The sequence below is a fragment of the Coffea arabica genome, chromosome 3e (assembly GCF_036785885.1).
Source record: "Coffea arabica cultivar ET-39 chromosome 3e, Coffea Arabica ET-39 HiFi, whole genome shotgun sequence".
NCBI lineage: Eukaryota > Viridiplantae > Streptophyta > Magnoliopsida > Gentianales > Rubiaceae > Coffea > Coffea arabica.
Genome location: NC_092315.1, coordinates 16,371,221 through 16,389,444, shown reverse-complemented (window position 1 = coordinate 16,389,444; position 18,224 = coordinate 16,371,221). Strand labels below are relative to the sequence as shown.

At 34.4% G+C, this 18,224-nt stretch overlaps 1 protein-coding gene across 3 annotated transcripts; it reads left to right on the top strand.

Annotated features, from left to right (window-relative positions):
* The first annotated feature begins 9,171 nt into the window (after positions 1-9,171).
* On the top strand, positions 9,172-16,281 carry LOC113734781 (leucine aminopeptidase 1-like). Of its 3 annotated transcripts, none has more exons than XR_011812678.1 (10): positions 9,172-9,436; positions 11,570-11,984; positions 12,091-12,285; positions 12,507-12,732; positions 12,862-12,988; positions 13,132-13,227; positions 13,965-14,042; positions 14,716-14,805; positions 15,070-15,257; positions 15,919-16,055. XR_011812678.1 is itself a non-coding variant. In XM_027261455.2 (10 exons), exons 1-10 carry the CDS (start codon positions 9,182-9,184, stop codon positions 16,045-16,047), a joined length of 1,770 nt encoding a protein of 589 aa, XP_027117256.2. In that variant the 5' UTR covers positions 9,172-9,181; the 3' UTR covers positions 16,048-16,281. The 3 variants fall into 3 exon arrangements, 1 of the variants encoding a protein (XP_027117256.2); XR_011812677.1 differs by having other exon boundaries at positions 14,716-14,814; XM_027261455.2 differs by having other exon boundaries at positions 14,716-14,776; positions 15,919-16,281.
* Positions 16,282-18,224: the final 1,943 nt, after the last annotated feature.

Genomic DNA, 18,224 nt, shown 5'->3' with positions numbered 1-18,224 from the left:
GAATGAGGTATTCTCAGCTAGAGTCGGAAATGTAATGCACAAAGGCTACTGGGTCAATTCCGGGGCAGCCAACTCACTTAGTGTTCTTGCATTCGCCATAGGGATGTTCTCTTGGCCTGAGTCACTTGAATTATCACCACTCGAATCTGTTGACTCAACCTCTGGATCCAATCTCTGAGATGCAATGCTAGATTGCTCCTCTCTGAATTGTCTAGTCTCTTTCTTAGTTCGGTACGCAATCTTCTCTACTTCCGGATCGAAAATCAATTCGCCTGTATAAGAAGAACGAGGCATAAACTAGAAAAATGCCAGACAAACTCGAAGAAAATAATTTAGAAAGAAACAAAATTAACCAAAACACGGTTCCCCGACAACGGTGTCAAAAATTGACAGGTGCCGAACCTGTGCAATAATAATAATAATATCTAACTACCACTAAAATTAGTCATTAATCAATTCTAAGTACTGAAATAGGGACTCTATATGTGCAATGGGTTACTTGATTTAGCATGTTCTCGAAGAGTTTGGTTAATCCGATATACTAGAATTAATTATCTGACTAAATTCACTAACTAATAGACAGTGACAAGTAGGATCGATTCCATAGGGAACGGGTAGGAAGTTGTTTCTTCCCAAGTCAATAGAACAAAATTGGGGGATATTTAATGGAATGAAAATAAAAATGAAATAAACAAAACTCAAAAACTAGCTCACCAAGTACAATTTACTAAAAATAGCAATTAGTAAAATTCCACCCAAAGGATCAATTTTTTAGGTACGGTCCAATTAATGATCATCGATACAAAGATATTTCATTCACTCGTCATTAGGTTGGTTATAGCTATCAACAAGTTCTGACAGCCAATTTTTTCTTATTTTTTTGACAGCCAAAGTACGATCGTTGACTGCTTCTCTAACCAGAAAATAACCCTAGACACGACCGTAAAAATTTAATTATCCAGTTGCATTAAAGTTAGAAAAACTTAACCCTAACCAATAAACACGCTAAAAGGGTTTATTTAAATTAGATCTTACATTTCCCCAACACAAAGTCAATTATGGTGGTTGTCACTATTTATCAACTAAACGAACAATTACGGATTCAATTTAGTGAACGTGACAGTAGGCTATTAGATTAAATTAAATATCCTGTCGTTGATACTCAATTAATAAAATAACCGTAAACAGTTAATTCAGGAAACGCACGAATAGTAACGGATTGAAAGAAATAGTGACAATTCGATTAGATCTCATAGATGTTATGGACCGCGCCTTCGCGTTGACCTTTAGGTAGAGGAGAAAACCTAGTCGTTCCTTATCGTATCAATCTCGCGTGAGTTGATTGTTATCATCCACTTAATTACGAAAAAGATGGGAAAGAAGAAATAACGAGGAGACAGACGAAAAGTCTTGCTTCTCTTTTTGGGTTTCGTGTTCGTACTGGAGCAAAAAGTAAAACAAAGGTCTAACGAAAATCCTCAAAAGCAAAAGCAGACAGTAAAATCGTCTACCAGGGAAAAAACTGAAGCTAATGTCTTCATCCCACGTGAATTTGGCTTTTTTTGCCGATTCTCCCCAGGTAGCCGCAGAAAAGAAAGGAAGAAAAAAAAATGTCAGAGAGAGTCCCTACTTTCTCCAGGAGGAAAGTTTTTATCCTCTGCACCCCCGCGGCCCACGAGAAGATAGCCGCCCTTTTGATTTCCTAATTCCCCGCTCTCTTTACTAATCCCACGGGGTCCGTGTTTTAGGCATCTTTCTACAGTTTCTGGCGTGGGCACACCCTGGAATGAAAAGTTTTCTGGAAATTTGCCATAAGATACCACTTTTAACACCAATCGCCTGTAATTTACACAAATATCAAATATGAGTAAAATCTCAATATTTAGCACAGTAAGTAGCCAAAATTATGACCAAATAACAGCGCAAAAGGGTGCCTAATAATTGCTCTATCATCCATCAACAAAGAAAGAAAATTAAAAACCAATTTCTGAAAATGCAACAGCCTAGTGAAAATGCAACAGCATATAACCGGGAGCCGGATTAACATGAGCTTTTTTCTTCAATCTAATAGAGGGCAAATCATGAAACTGTTGCGAGCCAATAGTTCATAACATGTGCCAATAAATAGAGGACCAAACACAACACTAACACTTGCAAAGCTAACATACAGGGGAAAAGCAGACTTGAAGTGCAATTACAGTAGACCAAAAGTTGCAGTCGCACCAATTGCAGTTTTTTCCAAACAACGTGTTAATTCTACTGTAACTCAAGGTTAGTTACCGTAGCCATTTCTTTTCAATTCGCGCATAAACTGTATACCAGGTGCGATCTTTTAAAACACAACACTTCATAGTCAAGATTCATTAACACTTTAAGCATGAACCATGAAACACTTCATTTATAATGTCAACTAACAATCGCACATAAGAAGACAAATTAGACGAAGTGGAAATTCAACGTATATGCAAGTCGTCTCAGGATAGCAAACAAAGAACCATTTACATAATCCTGAAGACTACTTGAATCACCAAACTCAAATACAAGCAATGCCATCAAGGACAAATACACCCAAACACAGCTTCAAGTTTGCAATAAAAAAGCACATTAATCTCTTTCACTTTTTAGCTAATGTAGGCCTAATATAAAAGTTTTAAAATGTGGTTAACATACCTAACGATTGTCAATAGAAAATCACAATCAGGGAGAATGAATGACGTTTGGATTAATAACAACTTTATGGGATAATTTCAGAAACCTCCCCTGAGGTTACTAATCCTTTACAAATTCAGTCCAAATGATTAAAATATTATTTTAGAGAGTGAAATTAGAATTTTATACCTGATTTGTCCTTTGTGCCACATGTCCAATGAATGACAAAGTATTACAAATTAATTAACAATTAATAAACTTTAACGAGCGTAGTTTATAGGCAAATACGTATTGTCTATTTAAAGTACCAGCTCTTTACATGAATTTTATTTTCAAACATTTACTTTATCACAAATATTTATTCTCAAATACAGATTTGTATTTACTCTCAAATATTTAATTTTTGTTAAATACAAAACCTACCAGTTTTTCTTCCGTAGAAATATTAATATAACATTTTTTCAATTTCAGTTACAAATATTTATGTATTTAATATAAATTAAATGATTCAGAATAAAATACTCATAAAGAGCTAATACTTTACTCATGTAATGGATGAAAGCCATAAAAAATTAACATTTTATAGGCCATTTCTTTTTTTTTTTAATTTTAATTTATATTAAATAGATAACCTATCGATTTTCTTTTTACAAGAATATTATTGTAACACCTTTTAATTTTTAATTACAAATATTGATATATTTATTGTAAAGTAAATATTTAAAAATAAAATACCTGTAAAGAGCCGGTACTTTAAATAAGTTATGCGTATTTGCCTATAAACTACACTCCTTACTTAAATCAATAAACTACACTCCTTAACTTAAATCAATAAACTATACTCCTTACTTTAAATAGTGTAGTTTATAGGCAAATACGTATATTCTATTTAAAGTATCGGCTCTTTACAGATATTTTATTTTCAAATATTTAATTTATGATAAATATATTAACATTTGAAATTAAAAATTAAAAAGTGTTAAAGTAATATCCGTGCAAAAAAAAATCAGTAGGTTATCTATTTAATATAAATTAAATATTTTTTAAAAAATAAATGGCCTCATAAACTATTAATTTTTTATGACTTTCATCCATTACATGAGTAAAGTATTGGCTCTTTATAGATATTTTATCATGAATCATTTAATTTATGTTAAATACATAAATATTTATAACTAAAATTGAAACAGTGTTATATTAATATTTCTACGGAAGAAAAACTGATAGGTTTTGTGTTTAACAAAAATTAAATATTTGAGAGTAAATACAAATCTGTATTTGAGAATAAATATTTGTGATAAAGTAAATGTTTGAAAGTAAAATACATGTAAAGAACTGGTACTTTAAATAGACAATACGTATTTGCCTATAAACTACGCTCGTTAAAGTTTATTAATTGTTAATTAATTTGTAATACTTTGCCATTCATTGGACATGTGGCACAAAGGACAAATCAGGTACAAAATTCTAATTCACTCTCTAAAATAATATTTTAATCATTTGGACTGAATTTGTAAAGGATTAGTAACCTCAGGGGAGGTCAGTGTAATTGTTCAAACCACAGGGGAGGTAAGTGTAAATGTCAGAAACCTTAGGGGAGGTTTCTGAAATTATCCCAAAATAATATTTTAATCATTTGGACTGAATTTGTAAAGAATTAGTAACCTCAGGGGAGGTCAGTGTAATTGTTCAAACCACAAGGGAGGTAAGTGTAAATGTCAGAAACCTCAGGGGAGGTTTCTGAAATTATCCCCAACTTTATACCGCTTTTTGGACAAATTCAGCATCCAAAATTTTTCCCCTGGACTTGCAGCACTCAGAATTTATGGCTAGCAGACATATGAGACAGCAAAACAAACTAGTGAAATTTCATTTGCCTTCTACAACAAGAGAAAATTTCCAAACCCAATATTAACTACTAAAAAGCATCGTCGCAACATGCCTGACTACTAAAACTGCATCGTAGCAACATACAGTATTTACTAATTTTCAAACCCAGAAGAAAGAAGAACTGACCTCGGCACCAACAACAGAAGGTCCAAATGGTGTATAATAAATTGTTTGCCCCGTTTGGAAGGTGAGTTTTTTTTGTGTTTGTCTAAAATTTTACTGTAGAAATTTTTAAAAAAATATTTGAAATGTATTTTTTTTTTGATATTTTGAAATGTATAGTTTAAAATTTTTGAAAAGCTTTTTAAAGTTACGGTAATTAAAGTTTTTTAAAAACTTGTAGCAGACAAACTTGACAAAAAATTTGGCTGCCAAACAGGGCCAATTATACTATCCTACTGATGACCATTTTAGCTTATTAAACATAAATTTAAATTGACAAGTCCCGTTTAAATTGCTGAGGACCATATCATGTTTGTGCAAATTGATCTCCTCAGTACTAGTAATTTTGAAAGCAAGTCATCCTAATAATTGAAATGCAGCCCTAAAACATACGGCAACAGTACAAATACCTAAATGTTACCTCCTATAGATCGAAATGGGGGAGCTGAAGCTGGAAGTCGAGTGAGCAATTTACTAGAACAGCCAAGTTAGTGAGGGAACAAGCACGCGTTAGGCACAGTTGGCCTCGTCTCTCTCCGTGGAATGGAGTAGCTGAAACTGAATCTGCTGTTCTCCTTTGCCAACTCTGGTGCAGCTGCAGAACTTTTGGGGGCTCAACTTCGAGAACACTTTCAAAAGCTACTGCCAACTCAACGGGAGAAGATATGAGTTCAGTGAACTTGGCGGAAGGCAACTGCTGATGGGATGCTGAAGCTCGCGGAGTGCGAAAAACGGCAATGGAGATGAAGATTCAAAGTTGCTGTTAGCCGAAGGTAATACAAAAGAAACAGGTGATGTACTCTTTTAGTGGAAAATGACGTCGTCTGTCTTCAGATTTATTGTAGACCTTGAAAAAACAAATGTTGACTAACTGTGGAGTTTTTTGACTACAAAAACTGGCTTCCAAATAGAGCCATTTTGATGATACATTTTTGTTCAAGACTTCTATAGAATAAATAGATTAGCCCCCCAACTCTGTAGAATGGCCGCCATCAGAGCATCAGCATCTTTAGCCTCTTTTTTCTTTAGGGGCTGCTTGGTTAAAGGGTTTGGGAATCAGCTAATGGAATGAACCCCGTATTTGTTGCTTGGGTTAAGTCTATTGGAATGCAATTTCTGGAATCATTTCTAAAAACTCATTCCCGAGTAAATTGGGAGGTTTTGGACAAAACCCTCAACTCATTCCCGAGCAAAAATATTTATGACGAACTTACCCTCTCTTTTTCTTCATTACACGCCGCACCTTCTCTTCTTCTTCTTCATCAGATTTTCTATCTCTTCTACTTCACCAATTGGACAACCATAAAGATCAGTGGGGTTCGATTTTCCTTGGACAACGAATTCTGGAGTTGAAGAGTCTTCTACTAGGGTGAATTTCTTGATTCCAGGTAAGTGGATTACAAACTCCCTTGGCTCTGCAATTTTCTTTCCCGTATGCAAGTTTTTCTCTTCCTTCTTCTCTGTTTTTCAAGCTACTCACTGGATAGCTAAAAATAAAGAAGGAAAGAAGGGAATCTGACACAATAAAACTAATTGGCCAAAATGTTGCTGAAGATTCTTTTTAGGGGCTGACGATAAAGAAGGGAATTCTTTTTTCAAGCTACTCACTGGGTAGCTAATGTGTTTTCTTGAATTACGCATTCTTTTTAGGGGTTGACGATTCTTGATTTTTTGGTTATTTGATCCGTGAATACTGGTATAGTTTGGGTGGGCTTCTACATGCCCTATACCTGTTTGTAAAATTGTCTGCCTGAATAGTTTTCAGTTTCATAGTTATTTATACATTAGGATTTCGAGTTTCAACCATCAATTTCGTTTGTTTATGCTTATTTATATCTATATATCATTGTGTTTATGGATGTATGATGCATGTCTAGGCCCTTTTAATAAGATCAATTAATGTTTAATGCATTTAAAGATTTTGATGTCATAATCTAGTTTGGTGAATATTGTTGTTTGGTTGTCATATTGCAAAAGTTGGCTTGTGATCCAATGTGGAAATCAGATGGAGGATTTAAAAATAATTATATGAGCGAATTGCTTAAAATTATCTTGCGTAAATTACCTACTTTTACCAAACAAGTCAGCGCACATATTGGATCAAAAGTTAAGTGGTTGAAAAATAGGTTCCATGCAATTGTTGAAATGTGCAAAGAAAGTGGTTGTAGTTGGAATGATGCTGAGAAAAAGATTTCTTGTGAAAAACAATGGTATGATGATTGGTGCAAGGTAAGAAATTGATTACTTTTTACATTCTGATATGTCCTTTTTCAACATTTTATTAAGATTATTATTTATCTTTCTATTCTATCTCTAGACTCATAAGGATGCGAAGGGCCTTTGGGATGTCAAATTTCCATATTTAGGAGATCTTGAAATTGTATATGGAAGAGACAGAGCCACTGGAAATGTTGCTGAAGATTTTGCACAAGCTGTCCAAGATATGGAAGATGTCCAAAATTTGGAGGAAGGAGATGAAGGGCTTGATGCTATGTCAAACTCGGATAATGATAACCTTCAAGAAGATGAAGTAAATTCCATGGAGCAATCAACTCAACCAAGCTCAACAAGCACAAGAAATTCCAAGAAACAAAAGAAACAATCACCTCCCATTGCAAATGTGTCAAAAAAAATGAAATCTGCATCAACAACAAGGAGTGATCTTGATGCATCATTGCAATTTCTCACCAGCAAATTTGGAGATTTCGTGGAGGGAATTCAAGCTAATTTCACAACTATGGCAGCAGCCATATCAAATGAGGATAAACGTGAGCAATTGGTCTCCGATAGAAGAGATCAAGTTGTTGCTGAGTTAATGAAACTTGCTTTACCGAGTGGAGATGTAATGAATGCAGCTGACATACTTTCGGAGCAGATTTCCAAGCTTCATGTGTTCTACAATCTCCCTGCAGAAATGAAACGACAATATGTAATTAACCTCCTTTATCCTCCATCCACTCGCTGAAGTAAAATTATTGTTAGCAGGAAAGTGATGATTTGATGGCAATTTCTTTTTGTTATGGTGATTATTAGATGGTTATATGATTAGTCTTTTGGAGATTATGGATATTGAGTGGCACTTTCGACTGGATTAGACAATTGATTTGTATTTGGTATGGTTAGCTTTTGTGATTTGAGCCTCCTTTTTTTGTTTATATATGTAAGAAGAAATCTATTTCATATCATTATCTAATGTAGGAACCACGAACGACTTGTTAATGGAGTAAATTCCCAAAAAAAGGAGTTTTTAAACTAATTCCTAAAGGGTGGCAATTTTTGAGTCTCTTCCTAAAGAGTGGAAAACGCGTTAAAGAAATGTGTTCTTCCAAATAAAAACACAACTTTCAAATACATTATTTTAATTTTCGTAAATTTGTTTAAATATAACAAAATGGTTAAATAGCGTATTAAATACAAAACCTGTCAGTTTCCCATAAAGAGCTGGTATCTTATGGGCAATTTCTTTTTTTTTTTTTACTTTCACATATTTAATTTATGTTAAATACAAAACATACTAGTTTTCCTTTGGGCGCTATTTAACCAATTTTTTCCATAAAAAGCTGGTATGTTTCCTATAAAGAGTTGGTACAAAACATACTACAAAACCTGTCAGTTTCCCATAAAGAGCTGGTATTTTATGGGCAATTTCCTTTTTATTTTACCTTTCACATATTTAATTTATGTTAAATACAAAACATACTAGTTTTCCTTTGAGCGCTATTTAACCAATTTTTTTCATAAAGAGCTGGTATGTTTCCCATAAAGAGTTGGTACAAAACATACTACAAAATCTGCCAGTTTCCCATAAAGAGCTGGTATCTTATGGGCAATTTCTTTTTTTTTTTTAACTTTCACATATTTAATTTATATTAAATACAAAACATACTAGTTTTCCTTTGGACGCTATTTAACCAATTTTTTTCATAAAGAGTTGGTATAAATCACGCTTCAAAACCTGCCAGTTTCCCATAAAAAACTGGTATGTTATGCACTATTTTATCAATTTTTCATATTTAAACAAATTTACGAAAATTAAAATAATGTATTCGAAAGTTGCGTTTTTATTTGGAAGAACGCATTCCTGGAATGCGTTTTTCACCCTTTGAAAAGAGACTCAAAAATCGTTACAGTTTGGGAAGTTAGTTTAAAAACTCCCTTTTTGTCGTAAATTTACTCCTTATTAATGCAGCCACTATATTTATTTTTTGGTATTAATTTTTTTTATGATTTATGATTTTCTTATGTTTTATCAAAAAGTTAATAATTATTGTAGTTACAATTATGAAGATGTTAATTTGTCATATGTTTAATTCTTTTGTTTTAGAAGAATTATTATATCAGAGGTATATTTGGAATTTAATTGCATTTAATTCCGAAACACTCATCAAACCAAGCATCAAGAATTGGAATGATACTAATTCCAATGTGTGAACCAAGCTAGATATTGGAATGAAAAGTTTTAATTCCAAAACCAGAGTCTATGATTCCATTTCCATTTCCGATTCCAATATGTGAAACAAGCAGCCCCTTTACTTTAGTTGCTTCCGCTTCTTATTCTTCTGCATCGTCTTGTTCCTCGGTTTTTACGAGATTTCGATCTAAGCCCCTCTGGGGTTTCTCTGTTTCTGTTGCACCCTTGTGTTATTATTCTTCAAGAAGAGCAAAACGGATGGCCCACTCCATTGCTCATGCCACTCTTGGCCTTTCTCAGCCTAATCAGATTGTGCCCCCTAAGGTTTAAGTCCTCCAACTCAATCACACTTGCTAAATACTAGTAGTTCTCAGTGTAGGTTGATTTTCAGCTGTGCTCAATGCTTTTCTTGTTGTTTGATGAATTTTTTATTGGATTCTTGGAATTTAGTTTCATCTGTTGTTAGTTTTGGACTGATGTATAATCATCCTTGAATGAAAATTTGTTAGTCTGGATGCGGCTCAACCGATTGTACTTATGAATACTTCTTTTGGTAGTGCTTTGCAACATGGCTTTTGATCAGTTAGTTTGGATTGGAGTTTTTTTTTTGGTCTATTCCTGATGCATCAAGTTTGAGTCTTTGTCGGAAATTTAGAAATTTGCATCAACTTTTTTACCTGTTGTTGATCATGAGAGTCCAAAGTTCAATTTTTTTTATGACACCAAAGGGTCTTTTGATGGTTTCATTGATCAATTCTGGAACTAAAAATGCTTCTTTGTCTTGATTCCTTGATGCTATCTAAATGTGAATATATTTTTCATCATATACGCATGAATATTGCTGTTTGATTGGTATAAGCCGACCTTAAGATACCTTATGCGAGCATATGTGCAATATTTTACTCAATTCGTTCACCTGAATTAAATACGATGGCAAAAATGTTGGCTTTATTAATGTAGCAATTATTTATGTGTCAATGAAAACTAATCTGTATTCGGGATTTCTGCGGATGGCCAAGGCTGGAAGTTAAAAACACAGTCCTCCACATTTTTCATTAGCTCGATTTGACTTGTTATTATAATTTTTAAATAATAAAAAGTGATCTTCTTTAAAAATTAACATGCTTTAATTACTATAAGTCTGAAAGTAAAAAGTGAGCATTATAGTCATTGAAAAGGCATTGTGATAATGTGATCTACTAAGTGTACCCCAATTAAAAGGTAACTAATGAACACGATAGCATTATGCTCTTTCATTTTTATAATGTAGATAGATTAAGAGTACTATACAATACTAATTCTATCATTCAAAATACTAAGAACTCTACCAAGGGATAAGCTAAACAAACTAACAAAAGCCCTTAAAGATAATGAAAAGGAAAATGAAATCTTTTTAGTCATAGTCTGGCACGAAAGATGCTGTCGCTGAGGTCAACAAGCACAGTTGATTGAATCCATTGAGCCTGAGGAACCCCACAACATACTCTCCTTTTACGCTCTGATTTTTCATATGTTGTTGACGATATTATATTTGCTCTAGATTTCTAGTAGTATAAATAGATTAGCCATGCCACTGTACAATGGCAGCCATTAGAGCATCAGCATCTTTAGCCTCTTGTTCTCGTACTTTTGTTACTTCCACTTTTTCTTGTTAGTTTTCATCATCTTGTTACTCAGTTTTTATGAGATTTCGATCTAAACCCATCTGGTGTTTTTCATTTTCTGTGGCACCCTTGTGTTGTTATTCTTCAAGAAGAGCAAAATGCATGGCCCACTCCATTGCTAAGGCTGGTCTTGGCCTTACTCAGCCTAATTAAATTGAGCCCCCTAAGGTTTAAGTCCCAACTAAAGAATACTTGCTTAATATTGCTACTTTTCTTTGTAGGTTGATTTGAACTGTGCTGAATGCTTTGCTTGTTGTGTTATGAATTTTTTATTGTGTTCTTGGAATTTAGTTTCATCTGGTGTTAATTTTGGATTAATAGACAATCATCACTAGATTGAATTAATATATGTTATCCTGGATGTTGCATAACAGATAGTACCTAGAAATACTTCTTCGGACAGTGTTTTTCAACATGGGATTTTGATATACTAGTTTGGATTTGGATTTTTTTTTTGTACATTTCTGATGCTTCGAGTTTGAATCCTTTTTGGTAATTTAGAATTTCTATTTCAACTTTTGTTTCTGTTGTTGATCATGATAGACCATAAGTACATTTTTTACCTTCTTTTTTTTTTTATATGTAACTCACGTTTTGACATTGAAGAGTTCTCTTGCTCATTCTGGTTCTTTTGATCAATTTCGGAACTAAAATACTTCTTTGGCTTGATTGTTTGAGGTCATATAAATGTAGATATTTTTCATCCCATGTGTATAAATATTGCTGTTTGATTGGTATTTTCACGGTTGATGAATTGCTGAATTTTTTAATGTGTTGATGGAACTCTTGGAAGATCTCTTTTGCGGCAAAAGAGATTGATTTGGTTGAATGGAAAGGAGACATACTTGCTATAGGTGTCACAGAGAAAGACGTAGCAAAAGATGAAAGTTCAAAGTTCCAAAATCCAATCTTGCAAAAGTTAGATTCCAAGTTAGGTGGTTTGTTGTCTGAAGCGTCTTCTGAGGAGGATTTCACTGGAAAGGCTGGGCAGTCAACAATTCTCAGAGTTCCTGGCCTGGGGACTAAAAGGGTTGGCTTGGTAGGGCTTGGGCCAGCAGCATTGGCTACTGCCGCTTATTGCAGTCTTGGTGAGACAATTGGTGCTGCAGCTAAGTCTGCTCAGGCAAGTAATGTTGCCATTGCCCTTGCTACTTCTGAAACTCTCTCTGCAGATTCAAAGCTTACAACTGTTTCAGCCATAGCATCTGGTGTGTCCACTTGTCCAAATTATTTTGCTTATGTGTGTGTGTGTTTTTTTTTTCCTTTTTTGGAACTTGATTGATTGAACTGTGACCATATAATGTGTTTTTTTAGGAACTGTGCTGGGGACTTATGAAGATAGTAGGTTTAAGTCAGAGTCAAAGAAACCAACTCTTACATCTGTGGACATTCTTGGTTTGGGTACTGGACCTGAGATAGAAAAGAAACTTAAATTTGCAGAATCTGTGTCCTCAGCAGTTATTTTTGGCATAAACCTTGTCAATGCGCCAGCCAACATACTCACCCCTGGTTGGTGAATCTTTCATTGCAATCTCTTTTTACGTACTAGTTGAGCATTGCAGATTGTTACCTTTGTTTTGACTCCCATATTCTGTCTTTAACCCCTGCCCGGTATTTAACACCCAAATGACTTTACGTTTTTCTTTTTGTCCTTGTTTTTCTCCCCAAATTTATGCATGTCGGAAGATGAGTGTTCCCCTCATACTTCACCTCTGTCTCTTGTGCTTCAGCGGTACTAGCTGAAGAGGCCAAAAGGATTGCTTCATTGTACAGCGATGTACTCACCACAACAATCTTGAATGTGGAGCAGTGCAAAGAGTTAAAAATGGGATCCTATCTAGGTGTTGCTGCAGCTTCTGCTAATCCTCCGCATTTTATCCATATAGTTTACAAGCCTCTGGGTGGATCCGTCAAAACTAAGCTGGCTTTAGTTGGAAAGGGATTGACTTTTGACAGGTAATAAGTGGCACAAAATAAATTTTGGTTGCCTGGAGGGTCGCTGCTTTTGTCATGTACTATAATGTTCTCATATTTTCTTTTTGTGGGCCATTGATCAAGAACATTTGCCTTTCTTTATTGTCACAGTGGTGGCTACAATATCAAGACAGGACCAGGATGTTTAATTGAGCTCATGAAATTTGATATGGGAGGCTCTGCAGCTGTGTTGGGTGCAGCAAAGGCTCTTGGCCAAATCAAGCCAGCTGGAGTAGAGGTGAGTTGTTTACCAGTCTTGCTGAATTGTTTTAATCCTTAACTAACTTTTATCACCTCTTGCGGGAAGAATATCTAAACAATTTCTTACCAATTGTACCTTCTAACGGACGCTATGGGCTAATAAAAGTTATTTGCTTGTAGGTTCATTTCATTGTTGCAGCTTGTGAAAATATGATCAGTGGAACAGGTATGAGACCTGGAGATATTGTCACAGCTTCAAATGGAAAGACTATTGAGGTAATGCTTTCAGACAGGAATGACTTCAATTACTACTATCTGATCTGATGGGGCCAGAAATATACTTTTATTTCTTCTTTCCTGGTTCTACAGATGGTGTGAATTATCATAGTCTCTGCACAAATTAGGCTCTGTTGCCGACCTCAACTCATTTTCCTTGTTTAGACAATCGATATACATTTGTTTACGGGCTCATACACTTTTGCATGCATGTTTATATATTGCAGCACGATGAGATAATTAGACAATTGACTATATAGGTTTACTTTTTTACCATGTATTCAATCTGATTTTCATGTCATATGCTCAGTGGCTTAGAAGCATTTCTAACTTTTATGTGAAACTATTCTTTTTGTAATTCTGACGGACTCTGTTAAACCTGATAAAAGCTACAAAATGTCTCTTTTTGTAATTCTGACAGACTCTGTTAAACTTGATAAAAGCTACAAAATGTCCGGTAAAAGACCAGATTTTCTTTTCACTCATGGTTGACTCTTGTTACATTATGATGGTTCTTAATTTCTAGTAATTTAACCATGAATATATGTGTTTCAAGAGTTTGCACATTGATTTTAGTAAAGTCTTTTGCTTGGAAACATTGACGGAAAGGAGAAGAGTTTGCGACTCTACTGTTTCAAGTCTATTCTTTTTATCACATGAGTGAACAAGTTTTGTCCTGATACAATCTGGTAGATGAATTTATATAAATTGCTTTCTTATGTATATCTTCATCATAGGTTAACAATACTGATGCCGAGGGAAGACTCACTCTTGCAGATGCTCTAGTATATGCTTGTAATCAAGGGGTTGAAAAGGTATGATTCAGATGCTGTTTATTGCTTGATAATTTTATGTTTTTCTTCTTCCTTCTGCTCTCCTTATTAGTACAAGTTCCTTTTTTTTTTTGGGTGTGTGTTTTTTAATTTTTGTTGTACTCCTCTTTCCAAGCAAAAAGGCAAACAGCAAACGTTGCAGAATACTTAGGGGAGAAGGAATGATGGAGCTTCCTCATTTTTGTATACTATCATTTTGAAAGCTACAATGGCAGAATCTGATAGGCCGTTTTAAGAGAGATTGAAAGTTGAAACTGCTATTCTGTGTAGTTATTATAATATTTTTTTTAATTATATTTATTTGCAAAACATGGAAAACTTGTACAATCATAAAGTGGTCGACTTGACTTGCTAGGCAATACTAGTATTGTGATCTTGCTAAAATTTCATTTTGGACAGTTCACTATGTGGAAAGTAAACTCCTGTTTGATTCCTTGAATTGTTAATACTGGGAATCTCAGACTCCTGACGTTACTAATTATATCATGAAGTTTCTGTCTCAATGTTGAAATGTATGGGCATCAGGTCAGATACATGACCCTCACCACCTTTAAACGTCCTATGTTTTGCTTTTTCCCAGTAGAGTTAATATCATTTCAGTCTTCCCTTAGCAATATCTCTACCTGTCTGAGTGACGAGTTACCTTTTTTTGCAGATTGTTGATCTGGCTACATTGACCGGGGCATGTAGAATAGCTCTTGGGTCCTCAATTGCTGGTTTCTCTCTCTCTCTCAATCATTACGTGGTAATGCATGTATGTCTTGCGTGAACAAGTTTTTATACTCCTTCTCATAAAGATGTGCAAAACTACATGTACATTATGATAAACTGTGTCCTAATCTTTTATGAAATTATCGAGGAAGTAGATTTTTCAGATTTTGACGTATTGCTGGAATACATCATTTTTGCATTGATAATGCTTCCAGTGGCATTAGCCACACCCCAAAGATAAAGGATGGGAAAACAGTTTTATGATTGCAGTTGTATTGACTTTAGAAATTTGACACAGGTGTTTTCACACCTAGCGATGACCTGGCAAAGGAGGTACTTGAAGCATCTGACGTTGCTGGAGAAAAACTCTGGAGGATGCCTTTGGAGGAAAGTTACTGGGAATCTATGAAATCTGGAGTAGCTGATATGGTAAATACTGGAGGTCGTCCGGGTGGTTCTATCACTGCAGCTTTGTTCCTGAAGCAGGTATTGATTTGGAAACTTGGCTTTGCCTAATTTGTCATCTGATTTTGAAACTTTCTAGATCCAGTTAAAACAGAAGCGTTTACGGTCAATAAGTGTGTAAGAAAATCAAACCCCTCTTTACTTGAAATCATACTGTCAATTGACAGCATTGTTAATGAATTCTGTTTCATGTGTTACAGAAATTAGACAATGCCTTTACATTGCTAAGATCAATAGCTGAACATGACAATGTAATCAGAAACTTCTGCATTTCTTCCCCCTTCCTTTCCCTCCCCACCTCCCCAAAAAAGAAAAAGAATAAAAAAGTACCAGGGAAAAGGTAAAGAAAATGTACCGTTGGCGTAGTGGTATCTGAAGTATGATATCTGTGTCAATTTGGTCTTTGACATCTTATTCTGCTCCAGTGAAATGAAAATACTTTCTGATGCATAATTTTGGTTCGTAAACCGTTTTGGTCTGCATCAATTACACATGAGCTTTTGACAAAGGAATGGAGCAAGTTTCAGGCCATTAGGAAACTAACTTGAAGGTTTTCTAAATGTCTAATCGCGTGTGTTCTTAAAATTGGAAAGCAAGGATCTCATGCTGTATTCTTTTTTTTCCTTTTCTTTTCTTTTCTTTTCCAATGGTATATTTTGTGGCGTGTTTGTTTGCTTTGCAGTTTGTTGACGAGAAGGTACAGTGGATGCACATTGACATGGCTGGTCCTGTTTGGAATGAAAAGAAGAAGAGTGCAACAGGATTTGGCATATCAACTTTGGTCGAGTGGGTGCTCAAAAACTCTTCTTAGTAGCTATCTATCTGAGTTCTGTTTATCAGGAGAAAGTGAAGTAGAAGGGGATAAGCTTATCTATAAAGAAAAGATAATACGTTGAGAGCTGAGAAGCGAGATATTTAATGGGCTTTTGCTTGATTTTGTTGAATCATCTGGATGTTGCTCAGTTTGCCGTTTGCCCATAGCAGGCTCTCATGTTCTTGTGAAATTTGAAATTTGTGTTATATGCAGAGTGAATTCTTCCGTGGAGTTTGCTTTGGTAGCTAAACTTTGCTGACAATAATGCAATAAAAGTACTTTTAAGTTAAAAAAAAAAAAATGTTTAGATATGGTGTTTTTGGAGTTGTTTTTATTTGTGTATTACTGTAGTATTGTAGATGAAAAAATTGTTTTTCAAAAAATGCTGAATCCAAACAGAGCCCCAGGGTATTTTGAACAAACACCAGTATTTTTTTTTTTCTAATATTGACATAAAATAACTGTAGTTTGTACAGCAAACTTTGTAACAAACACTCAAAAAACATACTATTCAAGTGAACCGTAAATAATTTCATTCTTGAAAATTTTGAGAAATTTCATTGGTGATCAAAAGAAGCCTTCATTTCCGATATGCTCTGAAAAATGTAAAAGCGCCAAAAAGGCAGATCAGGGAGTAGGTACTAGTAAAAAGAATTGATACAGCTACCATTCTTTTAAATTGAAAAAGGGGTCAAAAAGCATTTTGGTCGGGTACCCTCCAAAGATTTTCTCGCTGTTCATTGGTAACTTTCCCCCTTCTCTTTTTTTTTTTTTTTGTCAATCCAATGGGTATGTGGGTCCGTGAATTGATTACCGTACGACTCAACTAATCCCACAGCGTGGCCGGGAGAGGCTGCCCAACATCACCGACCAGGTAAACCCGGGGACTCGATCCCTGGACGTAGCTCTCCCACAACTGGAACTACAACCACAGAACCGAATCCCGAAGGGCAACTTTCCCCCTTCTCTCCTCGTCCAATTAACAATGATAACTGTTCATTTACAACGACAAGTGAAGCTTTGCTTGTTAATCAGGACAATAAGAAAAACCGCAGTTGACGATAAAATTAATATATATTTGATGAATTTTGAAGTAAAACTAATTTGAGAAAATGTGGCAAATGGCTGTAAAGTAGGAATTAATTTCCATGAAGATTTCTCTTCTTTTTTTTTTTTTTTTTGTCTGGTTGCTTCTAATGACTCTGCGAGTTTTTTAGCAAGGGAAAAGAGTGCGGATACAATTATGGACTGAAAGTTGAAGCCCGAGGCCTAAGATTAAACGAAGGAAATATTGGACTTCATTTATATAACTATTTTAGCCTTTTGATTGCTAGTAATTGGTATCCGTGTTACTTGCATTTTTCTCTTTTTTTCCCCCTTATTTTTAATGACCTATTATTGTAATTAGAAAAAGAAATAAGAACAAGTACTACGTCGAATTTTTTTATGGTCTGGTTAAGATATAGTCACAGACATCTACCTACGCAATGATGAAAAGTGAAAGGCAAATCATCTGCAACATCTATTCACTACCACAACTCCTTCTAAGTAGAGGTGTCACAATGGGTGACTTGGGTAGATTTGGGTTAAGTAAAATGGGTAATGGGTATAAGTGAGTCAATCCATTTATACCCATTTAATTAGATGTGTATAAATGGGTAAGTCAAAAAATGAATTGGATAACCCAATTACCCATTTATAACCCATTTATTTTAATTTTTTGTAAACTCATTTAAATTTATTTATGCAAACTAACTTATCAATTTATACCGCTCTTTGTACCCATTGTTAATTTTAAATATTTACTTATAATGTTCAATAAGCCTAATTACCAATTTTTTCATTTATACTCTATGTCGCAAAATTACATATTATTTAATAATTGAATAATAAGAATAAAAAAATTTGAACTAAGTACTATAAAAGTTAATATAAAAACTTAATCCAAAAATTTTGAACTCCTAACATTTTTTTCACATGTAAATTTAAAATTTCATTTTAGAAAGATAAGAAAAGAGGCTAAAACTTATCATAAATTGGTAATGCTATAAAATGAGCAAGTTAACAAACTAAGAGAAAATAAAATCAACAAATAATAATAATAATGAAACAAAAGTAGTTAACATCATGACAAAATGAAAATTTTTAAAAAAAAATGGGTGGGGGAAGAGAAG

Coding starts and splice junctions, on each gene's coding strand:
- LOC113734781 (XM_027261455.2), top strand. CDS start 9,182: ATGATTCCATTTCCATTTCCGATTCCAATATGTGAAACAAGCAGCCCC. Junction 12,286..12,506: donor AGCCAACATACTCACCCCTG/GTTGGTGAATCT, acceptor CTTGTGCTTCAG/CGGTACTAGCTGAAGAGGCC. Junction 12,989..13,131: donor TCAAGCCAGCTGGAGTAGAG/GTGAGTTGTTTA, acceptor ATTTGCTTGTAG/GTTCATTTCATTGTTGCAGC.